The sequence below is a fragment of the Meleagris gallopavo genome, chromosome 4, assembly GCF_905368555.1.
Source record: "Meleagris gallopavo chromosome 4, MGAL_WU_HG_1.1, whole genome shotgun sequence".
Lineage (NCBI taxonomy): Eukaryota > Metazoa > Chordata > Aves > Galliformes > Phasianidae > Meleagris > Meleagris gallopavo.
Window position 1 is genome coordinate 57,217,679 of NC_139407.1, and position 13,883 is coordinate 57,231,561.

At 36.0% G+C, this 13,883-nt stretch overlaps 1 protein-coding gene across 3 annotated transcripts in view; it reads left to right on the top strand.

The window, feature by feature from the left end:
* Positions 1-13,883, top strand: part of RAB28 (RAB28, member RAS oncogene family) — a 59,729-nt gene that overhangs the window by 7,331 nt on the left and 38,515 nt on the right. For all 3 annotated transcript variants that reach the window (XM_085223462.1, XM_085223463.1, XM_085223464.1), the window contains exons 3-4: positions 4,523-4,611; positions 12,611-12,740. In XM_085223462.1, the coding sequence (XP_085079588.1) occupies positions 4,523-4,611; positions 12,611-12,740 (219 nt within the window). The remainder of the gene's footprint in view (positions 1-4,522; positions 4,612-12,610; positions 12,741-13,883) is intronic.

The window sequence follows — 13,883 nt, forward strand, 5'->3', positions numbered from 1 at the left end:
GTCATTGGAAAAAGTATCTGTGTTTTGAAAGAAATAGTTTTAGTTTTTTTTCAAATGAAATGCACAGCGTATTTGGGTTGTGTGTGAGAAGCATAATGCAGCTATGGAATCGCGGTGCTCTAATATGTGAATGCTGTTTTATGCAAGGCAGCATGAAATTGCTGGCATTTAATAGACCACTAAAATTTAGGGTCCCTCAGCACTCATAAAAATACAGTTTGAGCATTCAAGATGTTTCACTTCACGACGGCAAAGAAACTATTTAGATGCCAATTGCAGCACACAGCATGGAAAATGCAAAGAAATAATTCAGAAAGAATAGTTACTGCTAGAAGCTTGTTTCTGAACAATTGGGGTTTAAAATAAGTTTTTTCATTGACTGCTGGTGGCTCAGTTTCCAAGCCTGAAAGTTTTTCATTAAAAGCAATTTCTTCTGTTTTCAGAAATCAAAGTTAGAAAAATGTTAGATGATGAAAGTTGTAATGAGAGTTGATAAATTTGATGCAAATTCTGTGTTTTTTTCCTTGGGAGGTAGAGGGAGAAGCCAACTCAGATAGTTAATATTTTACCTGTAACTTACAGTTGTAAGAAAATAAAAGATTCCTGAACTTAGTTTTTTAAAAATTACATCGCCAATAATATATCTTATGTTTATATATTTTTCTAAAGTGAAACAGAATGATCTTTTCAGATATTCTTATGATCACTGATTTGCTTTGGTGATTTTGGTGCTTATAGCAATGCTTGCAAGTGGAATATGTCCACAAATTGTGCTGTGTGCATGCTGAGAACTTGTATTTTGCAAGTTTTTTTTTTTTCTTCCAGTTGTTAAGCATGCAGAAGCTACTAGTACATTACTGGGATTCTAAATGTTCTTTTTAAGTAGAAAACGTAGAAAATTATCATCTATTGACCCATTCATATTTTACTTCTAGTTTATTTTTTAATAAAATCAGAGAGTAGATAAAAATAGCACCAAAACAACAGCAAAGTCTGTGATCTATTTTACTTGTTTATTGTTAACAAAATACTACAGACATAGAATGTATTCATATTTGGAAAAGGCATTTTTTCAATAGGTCGTCTTTCAGTTTTTGCCCATGCCTGTGTATGTATTTAGGGAGGTGTAAATCTGTATGTTTTTTAATAGGGAAGGTGGGCTGGTGGGGGGAGTGAGAGAGTGGGGGGTAAAATTTCTAAATGCCAGTGTGGAAAGCATTGCTTAAGTAAATGGATTTTTCTGATTTCTTGATTAGTTCTGGGTTTGCAGAGCCGTTTCTATTTACATGAAACGTTAATTCATGTTGCTGCACAAGAATTATAATGTGTATATCAGTAGGAAAAAGAGCCGTGATTTCTCAGTGGGAGAGCTGGCAGTTGACTATTTTACAGCGTTTGAAATTTGCTCTTCTCCTTTAAGCAATGTGTCAGAAGTTGAAACTGTGAAATTGTTGTAATCATCAAAAGTTTATATTGTGGTGTATTCAAAATCCATTTTAATTTCTTTAATAAAATATTGGTATTATTATTTTTAGTAAGAAGTCTATTTTTCACCATTTCTTTTAGTAACTAATACAATCTTTAAAAAAAAAAAGGGAAATATTTTACTTGCTAAAACAACGTGGCTTGATGCAAATACTAATCTCTTGACTATTTATTTGTTTGACGTTTATTTCATTCATGACTTAAATTAATCTTTGATTAATTGTGAACAATGTCTTCTATTATTCATCTGCTGAAAAAATCGTGCAGTTTGTTTGAATTTTTTGCTTTTTTTTTTTTTTCCAAATGCAAATCAATTGCAGTGTATTTTGTGATGCAGTACTTTGTATAGTCTGGATTCAGCCGCAGTGTAGGTTTTACTGCTTAAATAGCTTATATGGTAGTCAGGCGTTCTGCTGATAGAAATTCTGAAGTGCCACAGTCAAATACCTTTTAGGAAGGTTGTGGGTGCAGTCCAGTAAACAAGATTCTTCTGTGAAAAGGATTTTTTAAGTCTTCAGTGCAAGAAGTGGGCAGACTTGTTTTTAGTTCCATCCTGACTGCGCAGCACTTTAAGTAAGGTTAACCAGTGCACCAAGTGTACCTCTGCAGGGTCGGTGTTCAGTCAGCTCCGTGGCTTCAGTTCATACCAGAAATGACCTGGATACCTGCACTGTGCTGCCTTAGCTATTTTAGTTTTGTGCTTGCATGCTTTTTCTACAAACTTAAGAAGTGCTAGCATTTTCCTGTTCTGGGATTCTTCAGTTACTTTTATTGTATGTTAACTTTGTTTCTAAGAACTGTCTTATTTTATACACAGGTTCTTCTTGTTTTGTTTCCATTCTTCAGTGTGTTCCCATTTAGTATGTTAAAAGACAAAACAACAAACAGATTTCAAACTACTTTGCAAAAAACTCTTCTGTTGCTCTCATAGTCACTTACGGGTTATTTGGTAGGCAAATGGTCTGGCATTCTTCCTTCTGTCAGAATAATCTTAACACTTTTTTTCCTCCCCTAGAATCAGTCTGAACATAAAGAAGTGTTACAGGACCTATATATATATATATATTTTTTTTTTTAAGGGGATAATTAAATATTGCATAGGGAGTGAGGCCTTAATTAAGAACCATTCCAACTTAAATGAACATCCCAACTTCTTTTCTTTCTTTTTTTTCTTTTTACTCTTCAGTTTCTTTCTTCTGTTGTTAGTAAAGAGAATTTAACAATTCACAATGAGTTTTTTAAGGTGAGGAGTAGAATGCATACAACCAATACAATACTTCAGCATGGTGGACTTTGGAGAATGTTCGTTGATTTACCTACTGAGACTGCACAGTCATTTCAGACTGCCTGTTCACCAGTTCATCCCATCCAGGTGATGGAAGACTTGGAAGACTTACCTGTATTGCTTGCAGTAACTTCTGTTATATTATTTAAAAATAATCAATTAATACATAGTGGATGCACGGTCAAAACAAATAAGCTTCTTATTTTATGAAAGGTTGCCTTTACTCAACTAGAGTTTCGTAATGTTATTTACCAAACTCCATTTGGAGTTTCTGTATCTTACTGTAGATAGAACTGTATGTACCTTAGAAGTAGTCTGAATAGATAGTTTCATATGCATCTCTGCATATTTGACCATAGTAGCAGTTTAGAATATTTGTGCTTTTAACCAGATTAAAGCAAAATGCATCATAAAAGTGTAATGTGGAGTATTAGTAGCACAAGTAGCATATATTCAGCTATGTAGTTCTAATTTGTTGTTTGTAGTCATGGAATACTGGGATATATTTCCGTGGAGCATACTTGCACTACTAACATGTAAGGCATTTTGGTTTAAATTGAAGGCTGAGCAGCTCACATAGTGTGAAATAAGGTTGTTAATAACTTGAAGTAGCTGAACTGAAAGTATGTGTTAGCAACCCAAAATACTGTATTTTTCACTCAACTCAAATGTTGTGATGGGGAATTTGTCACAATGTGTATACTGCTTGGAATAAAGCTCAGGTGGTTATGATTGTTTGTGAGCATGTAGAGTTGTTATTAACGTGTAATTATGTGGAGATGAGAAATTTTTTAGTGATAAGGCCTTACTTATTACTTTAGTGCTTCTTAGATCTGCTTAGTACAGTTCTTACTGCAAAACAGGCCAAATTGTATTATAATATCTGTAAGCACGTTGTAACACAGGCTGCTGTGTGCTCATGCATAGGCTGTGGATTTGAGTTTTTGGCCTCCAGAATATGTATGACTTGCAGGGAATTAAATATTCTGCTTTTTTTTTTTTTGTAACCATGTTTTGAAAGCCTGTTAACAGTTTCAACAGTATTCAGAACTGATATTAAAACTGTTTAGAGTAGAAAGGCAGATCTGTTCTTGGTGCAGATTCTTGGAAGATGAAATTATGTAAATCATATTTAACTTGGTTGTCTGCTTTGGGGTGGTGGATAGAGGAAATTTAGTTGGCATTGGCAGTGTAGACTTGTATCTGCATCTCTGAGTTAATGTCAACCACATAATTCTTTATAGTAACACGAAGGGCATCGCTACCAAAATACATTTACTCTGCACGTTTTCCATTGTGAATTTTCCTTACAAATGTGGAGTTGGAAGGCAAAGGGGGCACAGAACATGAAACAATATGGTTAGGTTAACATCGTTACCTTCCACTACCAAGTGCTGCACTGTAGAACTTTCCCTGTGAAGTTTTATGCATTCCTTGAGTAAAGTATGTTGTATAACTTCTAGTCAGGAATGATATACGGTGTGTACAATTTTGTGAAATAACTATGTTGGAATGTGAATATTTAGCTATGGTTTTATGACATTGTAATGAGTTACCTGGATACAAGTGACTTTTTTTTTTTTTCCCAAATGATGGTTGTCTTTGTCTTTAAATTTGGTTACTGTTTGTGTTATACTTGTAAAAAGCTATTGCTGTTGATATGCTAAGAGATATTACCTGCCATAATAATATAAATTAATTGTATCTAAGCTTTCCAGGTTACATAGTAATCTGTATAATTTTCTTTTCCAGGAAATTTGAATGTTACTCTTCAAGTGTGGGATGTAGGGGGACAAACAATTGGAGGCAAGATGCTGGATAAATATATTTATGGAGCTCAGGTACGGTATTGATTGTGATAATTGGTTCTATAGTAATTATATAAAATTAACTGAAACTGTTTGCAATTATAAATATCTTGCCGTGTGTTGCTTTGTAGATCTTGAATCTCTGCTGAATCTAAAAATAATTGATATTAACATGCTACTGTGGTGGTTTTTTTTTTTTTTATTTAAAGCTGATTTCAAAAGCAAAGGAAGAGTGTGCATTTGTAGATCTGAATAGCTCAAGAACAGATGTATGTTTCTATGCTTTTTGTCTTGAGTTAAGAAAAGCAATCATAGTAAATTGTAAAGGCGATTTGGATATCCACATGGTTGATACAGGGACTGCTTTTAGCCCAGATGCCTCCTGGGGAGAAGAAGTAGAAGGAGGAAATTAAGAGCAATCCTACACCATTAAACTCATACATACAACTGAGGTTATAAGAGGGCAAACAAAAGGAGACAACCAGGTAGCTAAGTGTTTTCACAGAACTTCAATCCATGAATATTTGTTTTATTTTTATTTTATTTTTAAATCAAGTAAGCAATATAAAGTGAGTGGTAGGTTTAGGTAAGAGCTATATATTATAACGGTATCTTGAGTTATGAGCTGATTTAAGAGGAAGTACTATATGCCAGAATTTCTGACATGATTGATCCTAAAATGTACACTCTTAAACTTGGAGTTGGTAATGAAAACAGTAGGCATCACGTTTTAATATTACATTTATCAGAAAACAAATTTATCTTTTTTTTTTTTAAATCTACAATAATTTAAGCAGAAAGAATATGGAATTCTAAAACTTGTATTAGATAGAAGTTTTGTACTCATAAAGACAACACAGGAGTGATTAAGGAGAGTAGATATTATTGTTAAATTCATAAGTTTGCCTTTACCAAATCATTTTGTCACTTTCAAAAAAGATCTAAATGTTTTCAGCTGTTGCATCTGTTTTATAGATTTTTTTTTTTCTTATTTCTTTAATAAAAAAAAATTTGCTGCCTGTGAAAGATACACCAAGCAACAGACTTCCATGACAGGCAGAATTTGATTAATCACAAATTGATGCCATATGCCCCAAGTAAACTCAGTGAGAGAAATAAAAGGCAATTAACCTTTTTCCTGTATTGAATTTGGTGATAAACCTTAGGAGTTCCTTATGGATGATGGTACATCATAAAGTTAATAATGTCAGTGCCCCAAAGTAGGTGAAAAAGTTATCAGTAAGTTTAAAGGCACAGTAATTTGTTTTTATAATGATTCATTAACAACAACAAAGAAATCTACATTCAATCTCTTTTCCTTTTATTCCTCCCCAACTCTTCATTGTAAGCCTATTTTTTTTTTTTTTTTTTTATTTTCCAATATCAACTTTAGACTTCTTATCACTGGAGCTGATTTTCAACACGCTTTTCTATTAGGTTTGTAGCATCATCTTTTGAAGATAGATAAAGCTATCTTTATTTTCATATATGTGCAAAACACCAAGAATAATTCTGAAAAGCACCACTTTCAGCTTGCTTTCAGGCAAAAGCCTATTTAATGTTGAGCGTCTGTATCTTTGTAAAAGGAGAAAGGGGAAAGATGGAGTAAGTAGGAGTAATTTGAAGGAAAAATATTGGGTAAATAGACAGAAAGGCAGCAAGAAACTAACTGGGAGGAGCTAGTATGGAATTAGCAAGGTTAAACAGCTCGGTTGCCTTCTGTGGCCCTCTGCAAAGAAGGTAGCAATGGATGTTGTTTAGCAAGATTTAAAGTAATTTCTCCTGGTATTAATACACACAAAAAGCCCACCAACAAGAGATGTAGGTTGAATGGACAGACCAAAAAGTGACTTGTGAAGCATACAGACAACTGGAAGTGTACCATAACTTGATATCTTTCTGTTATCTGCTTATAAGTTGACTTCCTTAGAGATTGATACTATTTCATGTATATTTTATTAATCATGTGAACAATGGAATGAAATACTGTAAGTTTCTCCCCAAACTGGGGAGAAAGAGTCAATATGCTGAAGGTGAGAGCTGATCTTGAGAGAGACCATGACAAATAGTAGGAATGGGCCTTCAGAAATGTGGTTCAGAGAAGGCAAAGTCCTCCACCCAGGACAGAATAACAGTGCAGCAGTATAGGTTGGGAATCAACTGGAGAGTGACCAGTGAAGAGCCACTGGGCTGTTTAATGAATTGGAGCATCTCACATATGAGGAAAAGTTGAGAAAGCTGGGACTATTCAGTCTGGAAAAGAACAGGCTTGCCAATGTATATAAATATCTGAAGTGAGTGGGCTAAGAAGGCATAGCCAGACTGCTTTTATTGGTGCCCGGTGATAGGCAATGGTCACAAACTGAAGCACAGTACTGTCTGAACATCGAGGATCACTATTTTTACTACGACATTAACCAAGATCTGGCACAGGCTGCTCAAAAGAGATTGTAGAGTCTCCCTCTGTGGAGATACTCAAAAGTCATCTGGACACAGTTCTGCACAGGTGATGTTGCACTGGACTAGATGAGCTCCAGATGTCCCCTCCATCCTCAGTCATTCTGTGAAAAGTCTTTGGAAGTGGAGTTCTTGGAGGGGGTGCAGAGGAGGGGAGAGGTCAGGGGTAACAAGTCAAACAAAGTGATTATCCTGTTCTTTGATATTTTTGTGGCTGCATTGGAGCACTGTGTTTAGTTTTGGATTCCCCAGTACAAGAAAAATTTTTAAATATTGGAGAAATTCAGGCAGACTTCTATAAAAGAAGCATGTGTATCTATGATGTGTTATACCTGGTCAGCTTTTGTGGTGCGACTGGGATTTTCAACATCTTGTTTTTGAAATGCAAACAGTATACATAAACATAAAGCAGACAGATTGGATGTACTCTAGAAATTGTGTTTGTCTGCATGTATTTTGCAAGTCTGGATCATTCCAACTTGAAGTATGTGTGTAGAACAGCATGTGACATGCCTCCAGTGTGCATCATGCTTTGGTACAGTATTTGCAGATGGCTGTAGCATGATTAATGTTGTTCCTTATCTGGATGATGAGACTCAGAAATCACAAATGGCTGAATTTTTTGGCTTTTTGCTCAGAAATTCAATTATGTGGTAGACCTACCTAAAAAATAACAGACTATCCTAGGTAGGTGGAATTTTTGAGAATATACACTGGCTGAAATCATTCACTTCACCTCAGTTGAAACGTGATCAGGACACCAGGGGGAGTATGCGGGGGATCCATGTGTACTTTTTTCAGAAGTTACTGGAAGTTTTCTGATTAGAATCAAATCAATTTTACAGGATAGCTTGTATAGGTAAGTCATGGTTCCATTTTTGATGGATGTCTCTCATCTCCTTGTCATCTTTTAAAGTAAGAATGCCAGATTTGATGATGAGGATCTACTTAATCTTCTTGCATGGATGGAGCTGGAGAAATTGCAGTTTACTTGCTGTCTTACAACACTTGCTTTTTTCTTTTTTTTTTTTTTTTTTTTTCTCCCCATGGATCTAAAACAGTACAGTTTCTGCATCCTGTTGTGGTAGTTGAATTTTGCTGTTGAATCAGAAGAGTTTTACAAGCTGGAGAGAAGACTTTGATCTTTATAAATGAAAGTTGCTAAGAAACAACTTTTTGTCAGCAACAATTAAAGCACATTTATCTCAGAATTGAGAGAGCCAAGAGAGGTCAGATAGTCAGTTACCACAGTTAAGCTGACAAACAGTTGTATTTCATTATATTGTGGCAACTCAGTCATATATACATAAGTAATCATATCCTCAATGTCATTGAAGACAACAGTGGTTAATCATGAGTACATTGTAAACCTTTTCTGTCCCGTAAAAATAGTATTTCTGCAGATTTGCAAGGTATTGCTACTCTGCTAAAATTAAGTTTTACTCTAAGGGAGCATACTAAAAATTTGCTCTAATCTTTCATGAGTATTTAAAAAAAAAAAAAAAGAAAAAAAAACATACTGAAATCTACTGTAGAAGGAGGGTGACTGAGGAGAAGCCTGAAGAGCAAAGCAATTTTTGTAGTTATTGTTTTCTGTTGCTTTCTTTTATTGTGACAAATTCCGACATGAACTTGACATCTTTTAAGTGTTGATTATCTGGTATGAGTTTATTGACTGGTTGAATATTGTTACAATACTTCCATAATTGCAGTTCTGTTCTATAACAGTACTGTTGTTGTATGCATGATAAATATTTCAGAAATGATCCCATCTCTAAGCTGTAATTGCTGTCCCTATCCACATATCTAATTTAGAGTATCCTTAAGAGCTGGCGGTGCGCTACCTCATAAATTGGTTTATTAACAGAAGAAAGAGTACTGCAGACCTTATCTAGAGACTAGGAAATCATTTCTGCAATATTCTGAGTTTCCAGTGGCTTATTTTTTAAATATATCCCATAATTCTGAAACAGAAAGTACTCATATGTATTGTACATATGAGCCATTGTCCAGGTGTGGACAATGTATTTTTCATATGTTTATATGTATTATTTTTCAATAATCATATGTATTGTCCATTGAGCACATTGTCCAAGTGTGGAGCCCCCAGTACAAAAAAGACAGGGCGCTGCTGGAGAGGGTCCAGAGGAGAGCCATGAAGATGGTCAGGGGACTGGAGCACCTCCCCTGTGAAGACAGGGTGAGGGAGCTGGGCTTGTTCAGCCTGCAGAAAAGAAGGCTGCAGGTTGATCTCATTGCAGCATTTCAATACCTAAAGGGAACCTACAAACAGGAGGGGAATCAACCCTTTGAAAGGGTTAATAACTGCAGGACAAGGGGAAATGGTTTTAAGTTAAGGGAGGGGAGATTTAGGTTGGATGTCAGGGGGAAATTTTTTACAGAGAGAGTGGTGAGGTGCTGGAACAGGCTGCCCAGAGAGGCTGTTGATGCCCCGTCCCTGGAGGTGTTCAAGGCCAGATTGGATGAGGCCCTGGATAGCCTGTCTAGTATTAAATGTGGAGGTTGGTGGCCCTGCCTGTGGCAGGGGGGTTGGGGATTCATGATCCTTGAGGTCCCTTCCAACCCAGGCCATTCTTTGTGATTCTGTACTCATATACGCAAAACAGCTCTATTATTAAACTGCAATTATGCAAGCAGGGTCTACTTGTGCCATCGCTTCAGATGAGAGAATTTAACATACTGTTCATATGGAGAACAATATGCCATGTTTTGAACCTTTTTCTTGGCAGGGAGCATGCTAGTTATTTGAGTTATAAAAAAAAAAAAAAAAATGCTAGTGTTAATTTTCCACTTCAATTCCTCATGCATAATAGGGAAATAGCAGGTTTTACTGTATATTGAGTACAGAATGAGCAGACAGTGTAAGCTTGTAGAAAATATATTTCTTTTGTGAAAGCAATGATGGAGTTTCTATCTTCAGCTAAAAGGAAAAATGAGAAATTTTAGCTGTGGCGTTATGCCTGGTCCTTATTCACAACATATTAAGCTGCTTAGAGAGTGCTTTTGTGGCAGAAATCTAGGCAGGAAGTATTCTTTATGACTTGGATGGTGTGCTGCGTTTTTCCCTGAGTCTGAGATGTTGTATTTGCCAAATATAACAAGTATTGACAAGCTTCAAAAAGAGAATGGTTGAGAAACAAAAATACTTTCATGGCAGTGCTCTATTTCACAGAGAAGAGGATAAAATAAAGGGAAGTCAGATGAGCTCTAGTTCCAAACTTCATTCAATAATGTCTTTCATGGTAAGTCCACCATGAATGCTTTTTCTTCTGAACGTATAGGGCAAGAGCACCTGTAGCAGTGTAGCATTTTGTGAAGAATTACTAGGAACAGAGTTAGTCAACATTAAATCTTAATTCTTCAGTGCTGAAGATGCTGCACACTTGACTGCTATTGCTACAAGTGTGCTGTGTACACTTACTCATTTGCAGAGGAAGGAAATGGGGACTGAAGGAATCTCAGTAGGATCTGTTGCCCTCCTCTGAAGCCATATCTGCATGAAAGAAGCTTTCCCTTTAACTAGTCAGAAACTCTCATTCAAACTTACAACCACTGTTTCACATTCCTGCCATGTGCTACTGTGAAGAACCCATATATTACCTCAGTAGCCTCCTGATGGATGTGGGAAGGCTGCACAGACTTTTCTTCTTCATGCTGAACAAGTCTGGTTCCTTCAGCTTTTCATTACAGGAAAAGTGCTCCAGCCCCTGATTGTCCTGGTGGACCACTGTTGTGATATATTAATTAATGTGTTTTGGGGGGGACCTAAAACTGGATCTGATCAGATCTGGTTATGATCAGATCTCTTGCTCGTGTGGCTATGCTCCTGCTAATGCAACTCAAAATCCTGTTTGCCATCCTTTCTGCCAGGGATCATTGCTGACTCTGATTTGGCTTGCTGTTTACCAGGACCTGAAGGTCACTTTCAGTTCAGCTCCCCAGTCAGTTCCCAGCCTGAATTATCTATTGCCCCCCAGCTGTGGGACTTTGCTCCTTGCTGAATGTTGAAAGGTTCTTGTTTGCCCATTCCTTGAACTTACCTACGTATGGAATGCTAGCCAGGCCCTTAAGCATATCAGCTTAATCCTCCTAGTTCAAGTGTCATCTGCAAACTGTGTATGAAAGCACACAAAAAGGACTCATGCTATCTTCTCTTGAAACGTTTACCCTCATTGTCATGCTTGTTATCCATCGATGTAATGTTCGTTAAAGAATTCTAGGTTTTTAAAAATTTTGATGTAAGGACTTCCAAACTTTGGGTGCTGTTAAATTTATCTCCTAGCCTACCCTTTTCTTGACATTGTACCCAAAGCTGGATGCAGTACTTCACCTGGTATGTTTCATGTCAATATGATAATTGCTTTTGTGGCTACAAAAATAAGATTCAACCACGATCTACTGTAACTCCTTGATCCTTTTCTATAGAACCTGTTAGAAAGCCAGGTGTTTCCTATCCTTGTGCTGTTGATTATTGCTTCCTTTGAACTTGTCATGGTACTTATTGAACTGCATCCTATTATTTTTGGATTGCTTCTCATCTTGTAATCTAAACTTTACTCAAATACTACTACAGTCTTTGCTAGTTTGTTATAGTCTTTGAAATTAATGCTTGCACTGTATTTTGTCATCTTGTGTAGTACTAATGAAACAGTTAAGCAAAGCCTGAGCCCAGACAAACCTCAGAAAAGCTGTGCTTGGAAAATCTTTTCTGTTGACAGTGAACCGTTGAATCAACTAGTTTTGTGTGGACTTTTTTTTCTTTTTAAGAAAATTAATGAATATTGAATGTGAGAGACAGTGTGCAGTTGCAGGGATTTTTTCCAGATGTGAACTCTGCAAGCACAATAGAATCCAATTCTAACATTATTCTTTATGAACAAGACACTCAACAATGCTTACTTTGAGTATTTATTACTTGCAGCCTGGTCCACAGCCTCTGAAATACTTGAGACACCCTCCTCTTCTTGACTTTTGACTACATTTTTAGTATTTCTTTGAAAGGCAAAAAGATTGCCAGTAGTGCATCTTGCTTGTCTACTACAAGCAAGGTAAGGGAGGCAGCTGGCTTTTCTTCCCAAAAGAGGACAGAGATGCAGTAAGTTGGGCAGTATGTAGGAGTATGTTATTGAGCATGTTTGTTGTTGTTTTTTCCTTTTCAAGGAGGGAAGAGTTAAGCTGCAATTAAGATCTGCAGAAATAAGTCTCTGTCCAGTGTGATTTTTGCCTTGCTATATGATTCTATGATCTGTAAGAAAAACCTTTTTTTCATAATGCATTTTGGCATATTTCTAGTATAACTAATTGTGCACCTTCCTGAATTGCCATTTTATTCTGCTTTTGTAGATCAGCTAGTGTCTGAATTTGGAACACTTGTAATGCAGGAGAAATGCTGTGATAACACATGTTTATTACATCAGCTTGCACTGACTCTTGTTTAATTCCTTAGAAGATAAAATGTGATTAATTTTCTATTTTACTATAATAATAAATTAGACTTTACCATATTAAAAATATTTCTACAACTTGTAACATTTTAAATGTATTTTTTCTTCAGGGTATTCTTTTGGTGTATGATATTACCAACTGCCAGAGCTTTGAAAATTTAGAGGACTGGTATAATGTGGTTAAAAAAGTGACTGAAGAATCAGAAATGCAGCCACTTGTGGCCTTGGTTGGAAATAAAAGTAAGTTATTCATATTTAAATATTAATTGGAACACTCTGGATATTGCTCTCCAGTGAAGAAAAGTCACAAGGCATATATCATTAGTAAATTGAAACAGGTACTGGCTTGTGCAGTAATGCACACATGACATATTTGGGTGTACCTCAAGGTTCTGGGCAGTTAGGTTGAGGGATGTGTTGCAATCTCTCTGCCTGTGTTTTCTTTTCTTGGAGAGCAGCATGCAGGAGTGGAGAGATCTCTCATCCATGTTTGAATTTGATAGGGCTTCAGGATATAATCATGGCATACTTCTAGAATGGAGAACTGGGAAACATTTCTGGATCTGATAACAGGTATATTTCACGATTCTGTATATCAAGAGACTGGTAAATTAAGCACTGGTATCTATTAAAGTAAGCATGTTGGGCATGTTTATAAGTTGTTTATTAGACTTTTACGTGCTGTTTCTGATTTTGCACAAGGTTACTTATTACCTTTTTGTTCTTTAGGTTTATTATTATTTTTAACTTCTTTTTGATCGTGTAAGTAAGATATAATGTTCTTCTGTCCACCAAAGTATACAACTTTACCCAACCATCACCTACTTAGTTCCCCAGTTAGATTCCAAATTCCTTAATTTCCAAGAAGAAATCTAGAAACAACCTTATTAGCATATTTGAGGTCTTCATTCACTCTCAATGTTCTTCTAATAAAGAAAAGAGCAACATAAAATAGTTGCAGAAACAAAGTAAAGTGTGAAAGCAAACTGGGGAAAGAGTTTTCACTTTAAGAAAACAGCAGCTGAAGGAACAGTGTAGTTGCTACCTACTTCCCTTTCCATCAGAAGTTGTATATAAAGAAAGAAAGCAAAGTGTTGCTTTCATGTGATCCTAAGGATGCTTCTTGTTGTTACACACATTGAGCTCCTTGGTATCACTCAAAAGAAGGCATGTGGGAGATGCTTTTTGCAGAAGTCATTCCTTTGCTTTAATTTTATTTCAGTATGATAAAAAAAATTAACTTTTAGAAGTGCATTGCTTTTATAACACTGATAATAGAAGAATGTCTAGGAAGGTTTTCACTTCAATACTTTAATTGACTGTGAGAGATTATTATAGTCAGGCACTGGATGGGTACAAAAAGAAGATAAATATTACATAGAA